Source organism: Vitis riparia, chromosome 14, assembly GCF_004353265.1.
Source record: "Vitis riparia cultivar Riparia Gloire de Montpellier isolate 1030 chromosome 14, EGFV_Vit.rip_1.0, whole genome shotgun sequence".
NCBI lineage: Eukaryota > Viridiplantae > Streptophyta > Magnoliopsida > Vitales > Vitaceae > Vitis > Vitis riparia.
In genome coordinates, this window is record NC_048444.1 from 471,813 (window position 1) to 487,407 (window position 15,595).

Here is a 15,595-nt window from a genome sequence, read left to right on the forward strand (position 1 = left end):
ATGATATGGTCTCGCCACACGGCCTTGTCTTCAGTCTCTCGCCACTATCGGTTCCTTCTACGCTCATGCGCTAGAGAGTCCTCTCTCGACATCGGCGAAAGGCTCCACGCCACCATCATCACCACCGGCATCGCCGGAGCACCGGAGACCTTCCTCCACAATGCCCTTCTCCAGTTCTACGCCTCCTGCGGTTGCGCATGGCAGGCACGCAAGGTGTTCGATGAAATTCCCCACTCGCACAAAGACACTGTGGACTGGACCACCCTTATGGGCTGCTTTGTACGCCACAATGTGTCTGATGAGGCTCTTCTTATTTTCGTTGAAATGCGAAGATGTGGAGTGAAGCCTGATGAGGTGACGTTGGTTTGCCTATTTGGGGGTTGTGCTCGGTTGGGAGATGTGGTGGTTGGTGCGCAGGGACATGGGTGTATGGTGAAAATGGGTTTGGGTGGTGTTGTGAAAGCGTGTAATGCTGTTATGGATATGTATTCGAAGTCTGGGCTAATGGGTGAGGCTAGACGGGTTTTTGATGAAATGAAGGGGCAGAGTGTTGTGTCATGGACTGTGATTCTTGATGGTGTGATTAGATCAGAGGGTGTAAGGAATGGGAGAGTGGTGTTTGATGAGATGCCTGAGAGGAATGAGGTTGCTTGGACGATAATGATTGCAGGGTATTTGGATAGTGGATTGACCCAGGAGAGTTTTGCCCTTGTCCGAGAAATGATATTTGATTTGGAAATGGAGTTGAATTACGTTACCTTATGTTCAATTCTAACCGCTTGTTCTCAGTCAGGGGATTTGATGATGGGCAGGTGGGTACATGCCTATGCTTTGAAGACAAAGGAGAAGGAGCTGAATATCATGGTGGGCACAGCATTGGTTGATATGTATGCCAAATGTGGTAGAATACATATTGCATTTAAATTTTTTAAGAAAATGCCTCAAAGGAATGTGGTGGCTTGGAATGTTATGCTTAGTGGTCTGGCAATGCATGGATTAGGTAGAGCTGCACTGGATATATTTCCTCAGATGTTTAAAGAAGCTAAGCCAGATGATGTCACCTTTACGTCTGTGTTAAGTGCATGTAGTCATTCAGGTTTGGTTGATCAAGGTTGCTTTTACTTTGGTAACCTTGAATCTGTGTATGGCATCACCCCTAAGGTAGAACACTATGCTTGTATGGTTGATCTTTTAGGTCGGGCTGGTCGTTTAGAAGAAGCAGAGATTTTAGTGAGGGAGATGCCAATTCGTCCCAATGAGGTTGTTCTGGGATCACTTTTGGGTTCCTGCAGCATCCATGGGAAGCTCCAGTTGGGGGAACACCTTTTGCAAGAGCTGGTTCAGTTGGATCCCCAAAACACTGAGTATCATATTCTACTTTCCAATATGTATGCTTTGGCTGGAAAGCAGAACAGGGCTAATTCTCTTCGCCAGGTTCTTAAGAAGAGGGGTATTAAAAAGGTGCCTGGCATGAGTTCCATCCATGTTGGTGGCCAAGTTCATCAGTTCAGTGCGGGGGATAAATCACACCCACGAACACGAGAGGTTTACAATATGTTGGATGAGATGATTCGAAGGTTAAGGTTGGCTGGTTATGCACCCAACACCGCCTTACAAATTTTTGCTGGTTGTGATAGCTTGGAGGATGATTCAGTTGAGCAGGAGGAGAAAGAGCAGGCATTGTTCTCTCATAGTGAGAAGCTGGCAATTTGTTTTGGGCTTATAAGCACAAGGCCTGGTGTGCCCCTTCATATTTTCAAGAATCTACGAATATGCCAAGATTGTCATTCTGCTATCAAGATTGTTTCTAAGATATACAACCGAGAAATTGTCATCAGAGATCGCAATCGTTTTCATTGTTTCAAGGAAGGTTCATGTTCTTGTTGTGATTATTGGTGATCCCAACTGCATCATGCTGATAATTTGCACTGCATAATTACTAAATTCATTTGATTTCTTTTTTCTTGAAATGTTGTAATTTATGGTTCAGGAAATTGAGCTGGATTTTGATGTCCCATGGAAATTAGGTTCTTGCACTCCTTAATTTATGTTTCTTCTTTGTTTTTCATTTGGGTATGTAACTGATGGTTTACACATCATTTCAAAAAACTGTGCATCTTATTTGTCAGCTTATTTCATTCATGTTCCATGGCCTTTGTCTGTACCATTTCCTTTAATGATCTGCATCCTAAAGGGTGGTTTTATATACCCTCTTGTTCATAGTTTGGTTATTGGTGACCATAACTGTATACTGCCAATAGGCACTGAAGGAAGTTATAACCTTAAATGCACTGTCTTTTTACCTTTGTTAATGTATGTTTTAGGATAGTAATTTATTTTCCATTTTGTACTGAAGGGTCTTACCGATTAGAGGTTGGGAAATTATTATAAAAGAATACTTATGTTCATGTTGGAGAAAAACATAAAAAACAAAGTTTGAAACACAAAACATTTGAATGTCCCCTTTGAGCGCTTGAATCATTTTTTTTTTTTTTTTGTATTTTTTTTTTTTATTTTGTTGCTCTTGTTTTCAGGGACATTTTCGTATAATTAACATTACAATTGTTTTCCAAATCCATGCCCTAGGTTTTTAGTATAATGCTGAGTTTTATTATATTGAATATGATTCACAAGAAATTAGTCGTCCCTACAGCCCTAAGACCTCCATCTTTAAATCTTTCAAGACCATTCTTGAAAGAAATTTTTTGACAATCCAAAGGTTAAGGATTTGAGTTGCTAAAGCCTTAACAAGGTCTTTGAGTTGGTCCACTAAGGAGCATGAGAGAGTGTTGTATCGGGATGTTAAGGAAGAGTATAAATGTTGACGGTATAAGACCTCAAAGAGTAGTGTATCTAAATAAGTAAAATAATGTATATTTTTATTTTTTTTTCAAATTTAGTGGATCGACCATGGTTAATAGATCATCCGTGGTTTTTTATACCTAGGGATTGTTATGTGGTTTTTCCACATCAAATCTTGTGTCACATATGCAATTGATTATTTTTGTGACTATATTGATCAATAGTTATTCATTATTGATATATCCATTAAAATAATTATAAATTTTATGAAGATTATAACTTTGAAGATATCGCAATAGGACCACATCAAGACAAGATCTTTCAATCTTGTACCATTTGATTTTCTACTAGTGGAGAACAAAGTTTGGCTTGACATGCATAGCTCATCTCCCCATGTAAATGGCATCCTCCTCCGGCTATTTTGTGTTTCTTTTTCCATGTGCATCTGCAAATCGATTGAATGATCGTGTAAGGTTAAAAGGTAATCAATAATTAGCATTGAGACATCGTCATGAATGGGGATGTAGCTCAAATGGTAGAGCGCTCGCTTTGCATGCGAGAGGCACGGGGTTCGATCCCCCGCATCTCCATTCTTTTTCCCTTTTGAGAGGAAAACAATTAATTGATTTTTTTCCCTTGCATTGTGCTTACCCTGATCAAAGCAGAGCCTGAACAACATTGTCATTTTGCTTGGTCTGTTCTAAAATACTCAAACTTGAAATTAAGATATTCTTCCCATTGATTTCAGGTATTCAAATTCTACATATGGAAGTGGGATGCCCCAGAAATGCTCTCTGATACCACAATTTTCTCAAGAATAACTACCTTCAAAAGAATATGTTCAACTCAACGAGTGCTAAAAGAAAGGAAATCTCTCTACAAGGTGGCAGATTCTTCAGGATCCTTTGTATCATGTCTGCAATTTGTCCTGCTTCTGTAGTTTTGGTCAGCTTCATCTGGGTTGATGGAAAATGCAAGAACTCCAGCTTTCAAAATTTATTGCCTGGTATGAATTTATAGGGAGATCAAGCAATAAGCTCAAACTAGATTCTTCAGTTTCTGCTTCCTGAACTCGTTATAGTCTGCAAGCAGGCTTCCATTAACTTTATGCTTCATGTTCTCCAGCAATCTTTTTAGCACCTGTTAAGAATTATTTGTTGACAGGGTAGTTAGGACCAACATTTTAGTTCGTATGTTCTTTTCCTTCCTGAATCTTGTAGCACATTTCTATAGAATCAAGGAAAATAATGATTGTGCAGTGGCTTTAGAGGTCTAACCGACTCTGCAACACTTCGGAGACCATCTTCAGGGACCAGAGCAAGCACAGGAGGAAGGACAAAGCTTATGCTCATCTCTAGCTGACCTTTAAGCCGGCTCTGCATTGCCTGTCTCTCTGGATACAAGGCTCCTTTTACACCTAGGCTAAAATGAGATGGTTTGAGAAGATCATCAAGCCCTTGGAGCTCCCATCTAATCTGCAAAATAACAGGTTTGATACTGGTTACATATGAACTCATGAGAGTACTACTTAATATCTGGGTAATTTCTTGTGTAGACTCACAATGTTGAGCTCAAGAACCTTTGTGATGTTGTGAGGAACGCCAGGTGGGTAATCTTTCCCTCTTGATTTGCATCTCAATCTCATGTCTATTACTGGCCACACAGTAAGGAAAAGGAACTGTATGGGCAACATTTGAATCCTCCATTCTTCCTGCATAAATGAGTTAATCCAAACATCAGTAGCTGCCAAACCACCAAAAATTTTCATCTTATTTCACCAACATCAGTAGCTGCAAGATTTTCACTCTAGGAAATAAAGGAGCCAGGTTTACAGATCTATTAAGCAGTTTGTTTTGATCTCTTCCTTTGTTTCTTTTGCATTTATGGATTCTATTCCTAGTAGCACTACAAAGAAGGGTTAAATACACTTCCTTAGATCTTAGGCTGGATGTTCTTCTTTGACAAAAACTTCTTAAAAAGGCCTGGAATCGTAAAACAAAGGGGTTTTAGAAGTAACTCGATAGAACATCATTTTCACATTCTAATAGGAATGACTGGCAATTAATACCTGTCTAACCAAAACTCAAAACTGTCTGAAATCTTTGCACAAACAAATCGAGTGCCCTTGTTAGGAGGGATACAAGAGACTTAAAACAACTAACTCTTCAAGAAAATGTCTTAACTTATGAGTGATGAAATAATGAAAATAATGGCACAGGAAATAAGATGAATTCCCTTCTGTGGTGTTTTGTGTTTGAGCTACAAGTACAAGGAATTTGATAAAACGTAATTGAGTAGATACAAAGGGGTTACAGGGCACAGCTGAGTCTACAAATCACCAGCTCAAGAGAAGAGCTAAGATGGAGATGTTGGAATAGTCTTCAGTTATGGTATGACCATGACTTAATTATTAAGAAATAATCCTAAACCCATATAAGTTCATATGGTTTTATAAAATACCCAAATATATTTAAAGACAGTAGGCTTGGTGAGTTCCCACATATCTTTTAAGGCTTTAATCACCACCAGAATAGCTTATCTAATAAACAAGACTCCCACTAAACTTTGAAAAATTACAAGCTCCTTCCCCATCCTTGATAATGTGGTATAACAGAAATGTTAAGGAAAAGGAGAGATTAATCAGCTTTTTGCTTTGAAATGAAGACAGAATATTGTTCTAGTGCCCATCCTCTACTAAGTAAAAGCTAAAATCTGAGGGACTTACATGATCTGCCTTAATATCAAAGAAGTTAATCATAAAAATGAACTAACGATTCATTTTTACTCTCTAATTTCATTTGCTGGCACAACAATTAAGAAGAGGGGAAATTAATAAACCAATGTGCAAACCTCATTAATTCGTTGGCTTCTTCTTTTGTCTGGAAATATTGCTTTGAACACTCTGGGCTTGTCCTCCAGATATTCATCAAACAAAGCCTGAAAAAAGAAAAAAAATTCAATTTCATCCCAATTTACCAATAATGGAAAATGTATGTGCCGGAGTTCAAAATTCCTTACATCAGTAGCTTGGTGTCAAAGGAAATAGAGGGAAAAAGAAAGAAAAAAGAAAAAGGAAACACCCAATTGACTTGAGAGAGAGAGATGGTCACTTACCCCAGGAGACTCATAGAGAGGGAGATCAGTGGAGATTCTGGAAGTGTAAGTAGAAGGCTTAACCATCTGGTTCTTGATCACTGGCTGCCACTTTGGTTGAGTCACCACATGCCACTGCCTGTTGGGCTTGACAAGCTGATCCTTCCATTTTCCTATGCCCAGGGGCAAGTGGTGGTGGTGGCGAGGAATGAAGGCACTACCAGCTGCAACCTCACTCATGTATGAACCTTCAATACCTTTTCCTTTCTGGTTTTGTTTCTCTTCTTTCTGGGTTTTGGGGTTAGCTGCAAAAAGTGCTATATCATAGAATGCACATTGTGAAAATGGGTAGATGAAAGATAAGCATATGTGACATGGCTTTTATCCTGTGCATGTGGCAAACAGTGGTTGGAGCCTTGGAAGTGCTGGCATTATGTCGGGTGGTGTGACCACCTGTAGCTGCTTTAGGAAAGGAAAAATATTTGGTGGTTCTGGTTGATGGGTGAGTGGTCCACCCATCAGTCATCACATGCCAAAAAATATATCAAATTTTATAGACAGAACCCTAATATTTCTGTTTGCGTTTCTGGGCTTGTCCACTCCAAATTGGTGAGTTGGCAAATAAAATTTGGTAAATGATACTGCTCAAGAGTCAAGACGCATGTGGTGATAATTCACTGGAAAAATCAGGGCGGCGTGAGATGCAAGGAGCTTCCATCCAGTCCTCAGAATTCCATGTGAAAGCCAATCTGTGAGAGTCCTGATTTTGGTTTGGTGGACTCCACCTGATTAATCTTTAAACTGCCATTTACCTCATTCCTGTACTGTTACAATTTTATAACAAAGCATTTCTCAAAACTAGCTATTGGTAATTTTTCGCATTCCATATCCAGCTCATTTGTTCAATATCATAAAATTCTTATTGGCACATTGACCATTATACAAGGGTCTCAATACTACTGAGCTAAACAGTTTAATTGTGTGCCCAGAAACAACCATTTGATTTCCTCAGAACCTAGTTGAGGATACAACTCTATAGCATAAATAATACAATCACAAATCATCTGCAGGGAAGTCAAATAAAGGCTGAACCCATCGTACATATAAGGTCTGAAAACCTTTTTTTTTTTTCTTTTTCTTTCTTTTTCATTTTTTTTTCCAATTTTCAGATGGGAACCTACTGCATATTTCCAGCAATATAATTTCTATGCGGAATATGGTATCCTCAGAGCCATTCTCTGGGCCAGCCAAGGCCTCTCCACATCCGGGTCAATAAAAGAATGCATGAGGAACTGTTCTGCTTCTTCATCTACCAGTTCTCTAGCCCATGTTACACGTTTTGATGGGCAACTGCCTGGTCCAAAACACCTGCAGTGTTGATTAAAGCAACAAAAGATGTGGCATTAGTAGAGTCTCATGGGAGGAAGGGGAGTTCACAAAGCTCACTTTCAACAAGGCAGTAATCTAAGTATACATGCTATTCAGTTTCTTTCCCCTTCCATTTAACAAGCAAGTAGATGACAAAGGTTTTCAAACTCAAACGTAAAACGCTTTCTAAAAAAATAAAGAAAAAAGGAAAAATTCATGTAAAAAAAATGTTGAAAACTCAAATCCAACAGAGTTGAACCTTACAATTAAATGAGAATTTCAATAGTACTAATGGTACTATCCAAGTATTTTCTTAGGTTAGAGAGTATTCAACGATACTATTACAGTCTGTCACAGTGGCTGCACTAAGAGCAGGCCAGAATTTCTTGAATAGATGAAGTGAGAAGTGACAAAGTTCAAGTTGAAAACAACAGACATTGGATATTGAATATAGATGAATGGAATACAGCCCAAACCAAACATTCTTATCAAACAGAGTAAATCAAAACCAATCATCAGATCTTCAGCTTACTGGGTTTCTGGTATCTGAAACAGCCCCTAAAGTTTCAAAGCTATACAGAGAAAGGATTGAATATGAAGTACCTGTACTCATAAAAGCAAGCACTTCTCTCATTCTCGGCTTTGCCCCAGTTATGCCAGCCTACAAGTTTGATGCAAGCATCCATCCATGTGTATAAAAAGACCACCCTTCCAAAGGGTCCCCACGGTCGTCCAAGATGTGTATACGAAGCCCCACCATTGCCAGTGATCACACATCTGCATCAACACCATAAATTTCAAAAAGAAGAAAATATACAAGGACTGGTTGGTTAGGCAATTATAACTAAGGAGAAACAAAGGCAAGAAGTACAGAACCTAGACATAGATTCTTCTTTGAGTCAGACATATTCCTAATCAGACAACCTTTTGAGAGTGATGTATAATTATCCATTCCATTTCACTTAGAAACAGAATTGCAAGATGGGGGTTGGGAAATAAACGCACAAATCTTATTTCCCAATTCTACTCTCTCTACTTGTATTTTGCCTCACATCAGCATACGATCATAGATTTCTTACCAAATGTTTACAGTCATTTAACTAAAGGTGTTACAAGCTTATTGTGGTTTTCAATCTAATGAGATAGGACTCCCTTTGTCCTGGCTTGAGACTAGCTATGTAAGCAATGAGTTTTTAAACATAACACATGTGGTAAAAGCATATACCAAACTTCTATGTCTTAAAAAAGCACATGTTTTTCCCAAAATTGTGCTAGTTGATGAGATTGTCAATCAAGATTATGAATATTAAATGGAATATATCTTGTATGACACTAATTTGTTAAAATTTTCCAAAAGAAAAAAATTTCACATTAAAATGCTCTTGCAAGTAACAAACAATATCAAGCCCTTATTTTTACAACCATACTTTAGAATTTGAAGTTCTTTAATAGGCCATACTTTAGAATTTGAAATTGGAAACTGGTTATTACACACCTGAGGAATACATAGCCAGTTGATTCCTGAGAAGATTTCCTACTTTGTGCTGTTATGAATCCCGCTGACTTGCAGTGAATATGACAATGCTCCAACAGAGCAGTGCTATTCCCAAAGATGAAATCCACACTTCCTTCAATATAGCAATCTTTCAGATATTGTTTTCCGTAATGCAAATACAAAGTATCCTGCATAAACATTTAAGGATAGACTCATGAAGCTAGACATGCAACATCATGTCCAAGATAGTTTGTTCTGAATTGTCCTGAGAATGAAGGAGACATCAGCAACCAACTGATTGAACTATATATATAAGCCTAGAGTTCACCAATCAATGTGGTTAATTAATTCCATGTGAAAAATGAATTGACTGAGCCAAGCAAAAGCTAAAAAACAATCTAAAACTTGCACAAAGGAATACCTCCAGATGCTAGATTTTCTTCATCCATAAAAGTTTGCAAAGAAAAGGATTCATTTTGTAGCTTCAATACATCTTGCATGCATATACTATCATATATAGTATCATAAAATGAAAAATTATGCATGCCCAATTTTAACCGATCTTAATACATTTGTTGTTTCTGATATAGAAAAAAAAAAAAAAAACAATCTTAACATGCTGATTAGTTGAAAAATAAATGCTCATCCTTTGTTATTGATGAACGTAGGATATATCTTTGCCAGGGAGATATTATGGCTTCAAAGGAAAACAAGTCATCTCCACATGTTCCTCAAAAAAAATAAAAAACAGGATTTGAGGGCATTTCTAGCAAAATTTTGTACTCCTTATCCCCCATAGGTTAATATCTTAATTGCTTAATTGTATAGCATAACATGAATCATTTCAGAGTTACGAATTTCATAGCAATGTAACATTTTAGCGAAGTTTTCAGGAAAGCTATTGATCCCCATTATGATTATACCTGCCACCCAAGAAACCTGCAATTGTAGAAGGCACAACGATCAGCCGTTACTCTAATTGCCACAGCTTGTCCTGAACCCTATGACAAAAGGAAGAAAAAATTGTCTTATAACAACTTGAAGAAATTCATAGAAGAAGCACCATCCTAAAACTCCAACATATCCACATCCCAAAAGTCCAAATTACAATACCCATAAAAGAACAAAAAGAAACAGCACTTTGGAGTAGATCCAGGCCCTCAGAACTTCAATATATCCAATGCCCCAAAAAACTAAACTCCAATTCTCATAAACAAACAAAAAAACACCCAAAACCTAAATTACAATCTGGAAAGAAAAAACAAAAAAAACCCATATTTCATTACTAACCAATGAGTACACATTTCGCCAATTGGAGCAAGCTAAGATTGAAGATAAAACTGGGAGTTTCAGAAACTTCACCTCAGGAGAAGAGTTCTCAAAAGTGATATTCTCGGCAATAAAATCCTCCCCTTCAACGATAGCAGTCCCACACCCAAAAGTTCCAGTCCCAATCACCCGAGCCGCCTGAAAAATAAAAAAAGCCCCAAATTCAAACCGCCACCCAAATTTACAACCCAGCCGGTAGACGACGAAATGGGTGTGTACCTGGTGATGATCGATTTTGGTGGCGGTGTTGTTCCAGGTGAGTACAGTGTCCTCAGGGCGCAACCCAGCAAGTGTAATGAGGTTCTTCGTCTTGGGAACGTAGACTGGCTGCTTGTACACACCCGGCGACACGCGAATCACAATCCGGCATTTGTTGCAGAGAGGCACAACGTCTATGGCTTCCTGCACAGTCCGGTAATCTCCAGTGCCGTCCTGCGCCACGCGGATCACTCTGGCCGCCATCCCCCTTTTCTGCGTATAGGGTTTTTCTCTCTCTTGGGTTTATGGGAGCTATGCGAAACGGAGGTGGGATGTAAATTCGGAAACGATTCTGAATTCTGATTCTTCTCATTATTCTTTGTCGAAGCGGCGGAGTTTGCAGAAGGCGAAAGATTCGGGGTGAGCAACCCCACCCGTTTATCATGTGCTGTCGTGATTTTGAATCTTATAAGTTGAGTAGATTGGACTCAATTAGTGAATACATTCAATAGGTTTGATTTGATGTACAAAATCATAAAATTGGGTTAGGTTCGATGGTTGTATTGTTGCCCTCACATTATCAAGATATATTAGAAGCAATTCTAAAAGATTATAATTTTCTAAATTTAGAAATTCTTTTTGATTTGATGTGGATATCACCATATATTGCACATATTGCTCTTATCTCCAATATTGTTGCCCTAATTATTTAATTTGCCGACATTCGGCACTCGTATAACACGCGTCACTCCCTCCCTAGTGTCATTGACTAGAGAGGCCGTTCAAGCGGCCCAATACATGGCTGGTGGCCCACTTGACAGTGACCCTAGAGGATTGGTTTGGGCCCTGAAGCCCCATCCATCAAATCATCTTCTTTATTACTCGACAGCCCGCGCACAGGATACAAAACCTGGCTCAAAATCGTGGATTTAGGGTTCGTGAAATTTAAATCCAATGGCACAACAGCAAAGAGACCCCTAAAACAGATCCAGAAAATAGAGAGAAAAAGAAAACAATTTTTTTGGTTTTCTTTGAGGGTTTTGAATGGATTTTCTCGGAAATCAAACGAGGATGAATTTTCCCGAAATCGAATGGGGGATGGATTTTCTTGGGAATCAAACGGGGGTTGCAAAAAAAATAATATCAACGTGATTAGATTAGTACCTAAGAGGATTGAGAGTGCAGAGGAAAATAGGTCTTTTTAAGGAATTATCTCGAGGGCAACTTCAGAAAAGGGATTTAAGTAGGTGGCCTTTTAATTTTTAGATTTAGTAGAGGTAAAAAAAAAAAAAAAAAATCATGAAAACAATTTTCCTCTGTCTATATAAATAATTATAAATTATCAAAATTTATTTTGATTATTAAATAAATTAATATTAATAAAAAAAAGTTGTTACTATATATTTTTAATAAAATTTTAAAAATTAAATCTAAATAAAATATTTTATATAAATTAATTTAATTTTCATTTAAAATATAATAAAACATATTTTAATAAAAATATTTAAAAAATTTTAAATAAATATTATCTTCGACAAGTTTTCCCTTCATCTAACAATATAATGAATATAAGGACTTTTGCAATATCATATGTATTATATTTATGTATAAATTGTTTTTATTTAATAAATTTTACTTATTTTATTATTTTTTAAAATTTTTTCAAGTCTTTTTATTAATTTTAAATAATTTTCACTTTATTGATATTTATAAAAAAAATATCCATCGATATTTCTTAAAAAATATCTACCGATATTTCTGAAAAATATCCATCGATATTTTTGATATATCCGTAAAATTGAATTACAAACCGATATTTCATTGGTTACTCATCGCTCACACAGTCACACTTACTGAGCCTCATCACCCAAGGGCATTTTCGTACACGATGCAAAACAAAATGTAAACGAGAAAATGTGCAAAAACGACGTCTATAAATACCTGAGATTTGGATATCTTCTTCATTCTCTATCTGAGATCAGATCAGGGAGGGAGACGAAACAATGACGTACAATCGTAACGAAGATGTTAGCGACGAGTTCGATGAGTACGATCCGACCCCGTATGGTGGAGGCTACGACATCACGGTCACCTATGGCCGCCCTTTGGAGCCGTCGGAGGAGACTTGCTATCCGATCGCCTCGAAATCCGGTGATATAGACTACGATCGCCCAAGCTACACATCATGCTCTGAACCATCGGCTTACGGTGATGAAGCTCTTGAGAATGAATACAAGAGCTATGCTCGTCCCAAGCCTCGTCCGGTCCTTGGTTACGCCGGACCACCTCCTGGCCAAGGAGGGTTCGGAGGCAGTGGTGATGGTGGTGAGTATGGGTATCAGCCGAAGCCGCCGTCGAGTTTTGGTGGGGAGGGTGAGTATGGATCTGGGCATGGGCGGAAGCCTGATTACGAGGAACCCAGTTCGGAGTACGGATCCGGGTACGGTCGGAAGCCTGAATGCGAACAGCCTAGCTCGGAATATGGATCTGGCTACGGTCGGAAGCCTGAATACGAACAGCCTAGCTCGGAATATGGATCTGGGTACGGTCGGAAGCCTGAATACGAACAGCCTGGCTCGGAATATGGATCTGGGTACGGTCGGAAGCCTGAATACGAACAGCCTAGCACGGAATATGGATCTGGGTACGGTCGGAAGCCTGAATACGAGCAACCTAGTTCGGAGTATGGATCTGCGTATGGTCGGAGGCCCGAGTTCGAGCAGCCCAGTTCGGAGTATGGATCTGGGTATGGTCGGAGGCCTGAGTACGAAGCACCGAGTTCTGAATATGGATCTGGGTACGGTCGGAAACCTAGCTTCGGAGAGGAACAAGGTGGTGGGTATGGTTATGGTGGGGAAGGGTCCCCCAGGAAGCCACAGTATGGGAGGCCGAGCTACGAGAGTCCGGAGGTGGAGGAGCCACCGAGGAGGCCTAGTTATGGGAGGCCAAGTAATGAGGGGCAAGAAGAGGAGGGCTACGAGAAGCCGGCTTATGAGAGGCGCGATGATGATGATGAGCCTCGCAAGTACGGTTATGGTGAAGAGGGCTATGGCCGCAAAAAATACGTGAGTACATTAATGCTTTCCTCACTTTAGTTCCTAGTTTTCTGTGGACTAGTTGTGAGTGTGATCTGACAAGGTTTTCTTTGCTGCATTGTTTCTTATTGGCTAATTGGATCCGAGACTAGTAGATTATTGATAATTTTGGTTTCTGAATGTGAGGAGATCTGTATTGATTTTGCTGTGATTTATTATTTGGGTTTCCATTCAAAAAACATATCTAAAGGTTTCATTTGGTTACTCTTTTGTGGCCCATTATTCTGGTTTTTCATCTACCTAATTGTGATCTAGATGGGTGCTCATTTGAATTCCTATTCTACAATTCAGGCACTATCTGGTTAGTACTTGGATTATAGCGTTTGAAAAATATAAGAGTATTCATGGAAATGTTAACCAAAGGATGCCTTCAATTTCTATCTCATTTTAATCTTTTTATGAACTGTAATTTCTTTTCATAAATGCCAGGGTTTTTTTTTCCCTTATTATTAATTTTTTCCTTTGTTTTTTTTTTTTTTTTTTTTTTTTTTCATGCATTGTAATTCTTTGTATAGAACTTAATTCTAAATGGAAACTAGCTCTACTGTCTCATTAATATAATACATTTGCTATAGGTTTATTTTGAATTTTGGTTTTGAAAATTAAAAAGAAGTCAATTGGGAATGGGTACATTTGTGAGAAGCTAGGAGGTGGCTGATTGATCATAAAATGAGAGAAAGTGCTTGGAGATGGTCTGGCCATGGATTAAGTTGAAGGCTCAAGTATAATGTGAAGTTGTTAAGTCTGAATATGCAGGTTGAGGCTGTGAGGGTAGCCAAGCTGGTCTATAATTTGGATAAGGTGTTATGCAGTTGAGTTCTGTGACATGGTACCAGTGCATTTTTTTTGTTTTTTGCATCTCCTCATATTTGTCTGATAGATTAGAAATTCATGGAGAATGTGGCATAACTGTTCTGTTGAAATGAGTTCATGTTTAATCTTTTTATGTTTTTTTATTACCCTTGTTTACATAACACTTATTTTAATATAAGAAACGTGATAAATTTATGCTGAAATCAGAGTGGAATACCTTTTCTTGGCTTTTTGATGCCATCCACTTAAAAAAGGAAAGGAATCATCTCCTCTCTTACCATTGTTGTTTCCTGCTTCCTCATTTTACTGAACATCTAGTCTTTCCCTACTTAAAACTTGTAATGGCATAAGAGCTTTCCCTCTCTCATTCCTTCTTTTTGGTCATTATTTAATTGTTTTGCACAATCAGACTATGAGGTATTGCAATTGTAAGTTGTCATCTGGTTTGCCAGTCCTAAAACCTATTCAATGAATGGGTGTGTGAAAGGATGTGGCATGAGGAAATGGTTTCATACTTGTAAATGGATCCTGCAGGCTTTGAGAACTGCTGATAAAAAATAGGATTTGGGCATGGATACATTCATACCCATCTTGGACCCAAATTCTTAAGAGCCTTCCAAGGGTTGCTAATTGTTTCAAGGAGTACTTGCAGTCTAAGACACAGAAGTTAGGCCCATATAAACATGAAGGCCTCCATGGTGCCTGCACATTTTAACATTGCACCTTGGTTGAGTTATACAACTTTTTCTATTTTCTTATAAAACCTATCCTCATGTGTACTTCTATTATCATGGAAGTGCAAAACCCATTAATACAGCTGTGCTTTTGATTAGCACAATTTTCTGGCATGGACCTATTATTGGAGAACTATTTTTCATTTCATACATCCCATGCATGTTGTAAAATCATGTTGGAAAAGAATGTGAGATGGTTGTTTATGTTATATGATCATAAATTTGTCCTTTAATTATTCTGATTACATTTTTGAATTGTCAGGGAGATGACAACTCCGATGATGATGAGGAAAGAAGTCTAGGAAGCATCACCACCATCACCACCACCGCGAGAGCTATGATGATGAGTGAGCATAATGTGGTGGTTCTCCTTATGAATGAGGTCTCAGCCATAGCTTGCTACTAAATAAAGGGTTGGGGCATGTGTTTGTTTGCCTGGTGTTCTGTTGCTTTGTGTTGACATTATTGGCTATATGAAACTTAGTATGCGTGCAAGTGTTGGTGCTTTTTATTAATAAAATCCTGCACATATGGGATGCTGGTTCTAGTTTATAAAAATTTTGCATGTGTCAGGTTGGTTTGGCCTGTGTTATCAATCTGCATGAACCCTTTTCATTATAATTTTATGTTGGACGGACTAGCAGTATTATGGGCTTTAGAAATGTTCT

At 38.4% G+C, this 15,595-nt stretch overlaps 4 protein-coding genes and 1 non-coding gene across 6 annotated transcripts; 3 read left to right on the top strand and 2 right to left on the bottom strand.

Moving 5' to 3' along the window:
• LOC117929934 (pentatricopeptide repeat-containing protein At5g15340, mitochondrial) lies at positions 1 to 2,147 on the top strand. The gene has a single exon (XM_034850382.1). The coding sequence runs from the start codon at positions 1 to 3 to the stop codon at positions 1,897 to 1,899; it is 1,899 nt and encodes a 632-aa protein (XP_034706273.1). The 3' UTR covers positions 1,900 to 2,147.
• A 1,172-nt stretch (positions 2,148 to 3,319) lies between these two features.
• Positions 3,320 to 3,392, top strand: TRNAA-UGC. The gene has a single exon. It is a non-coding gene; the product is annotated as a tRNA-Ala (tRNA).
• Positions 3,393 to 3,517: 125 nt separating this feature from the next.
• On the bottom strand, positions 3,518 to 6,678 carry LOC117930680. Its single transcript, XM_034851317.1, has 5 exons — positions 5,917 to 6,678; positions 5,653 to 5,739; positions 4,364 to 4,513; positions 4,080 to 4,277; positions 3,518 to 3,942 (listed from the first exon to the last, which is right to left on the bottom strand). The coding sequence occupies exons 1-5, from the start codon at positions 6,133 to 6,135 to the stop codon at positions 3,841 to 3,843; spliced, it is 756 nt and encodes a 251-aa protein (XP_034707208.1). The 5' UTR covers positions 6,136 to 6,678; the 3' UTR covers positions 3,518 to 3,840.
• Positions 6,679 to 6,776: 98 nt separating this feature from the next.
• On the bottom strand, positions 6,777 to 10,777 carry LOC117930679 (pectinesterase 31). 2 transcript variants are annotated; one of them, XM_034851315.1, is made up of 6 exons: positions 10,307 to 10,777; positions 10,049 to 10,225; positions 9,682 to 9,759; positions 8,759 to 8,946; positions 7,867 to 8,040; positions 6,777 to 7,263 (listed from the first exon to the last, which is right to left on the bottom strand). In XM_034851315.1, exons 1-6 carry the CDS (start codon positions 10,547 to 10,549, stop codon positions 7,101 to 7,103), a joined length of 1,023 nt encoding a protein of 340 aa, XP_034707206.1. In that variant the 5' UTR covers positions 10,550 to 10,777; the 3' UTR covers positions 6,777 to 7,100. The 2 variants fall into 2 exon arrangements, with proteins under 2 accessions (XP_034707206.1, XP_034707207.1); XM_034851316.1 differs by having other exon boundaries at positions 6,784 to 7,263; positions 10,121 to 10,225; positions 10,307 to 10,769.
• Positions 10,778 to 12,243: 1,466 nt separating this feature from the next.
• LOC117929834 (uncharacterized protein At5g39570) lies at positions 12,244 to 15,523 on the top strand. Its single transcript, XM_034850257.1, is given in 3 exon segments — positions 12,244 to 13,350; positions 15,190 to 15,225; positions 15,228 to 15,523. Coding segments are annotated over 3 exon segments (1,149 nt in total). The 5' UTR covers positions 12,244 to 12,288; the 3' UTR covers positions 15,279 to 15,523.
• The last annotated feature ends 72 nt before the right edge of the window (positions 15,524 to 15,595 follow it).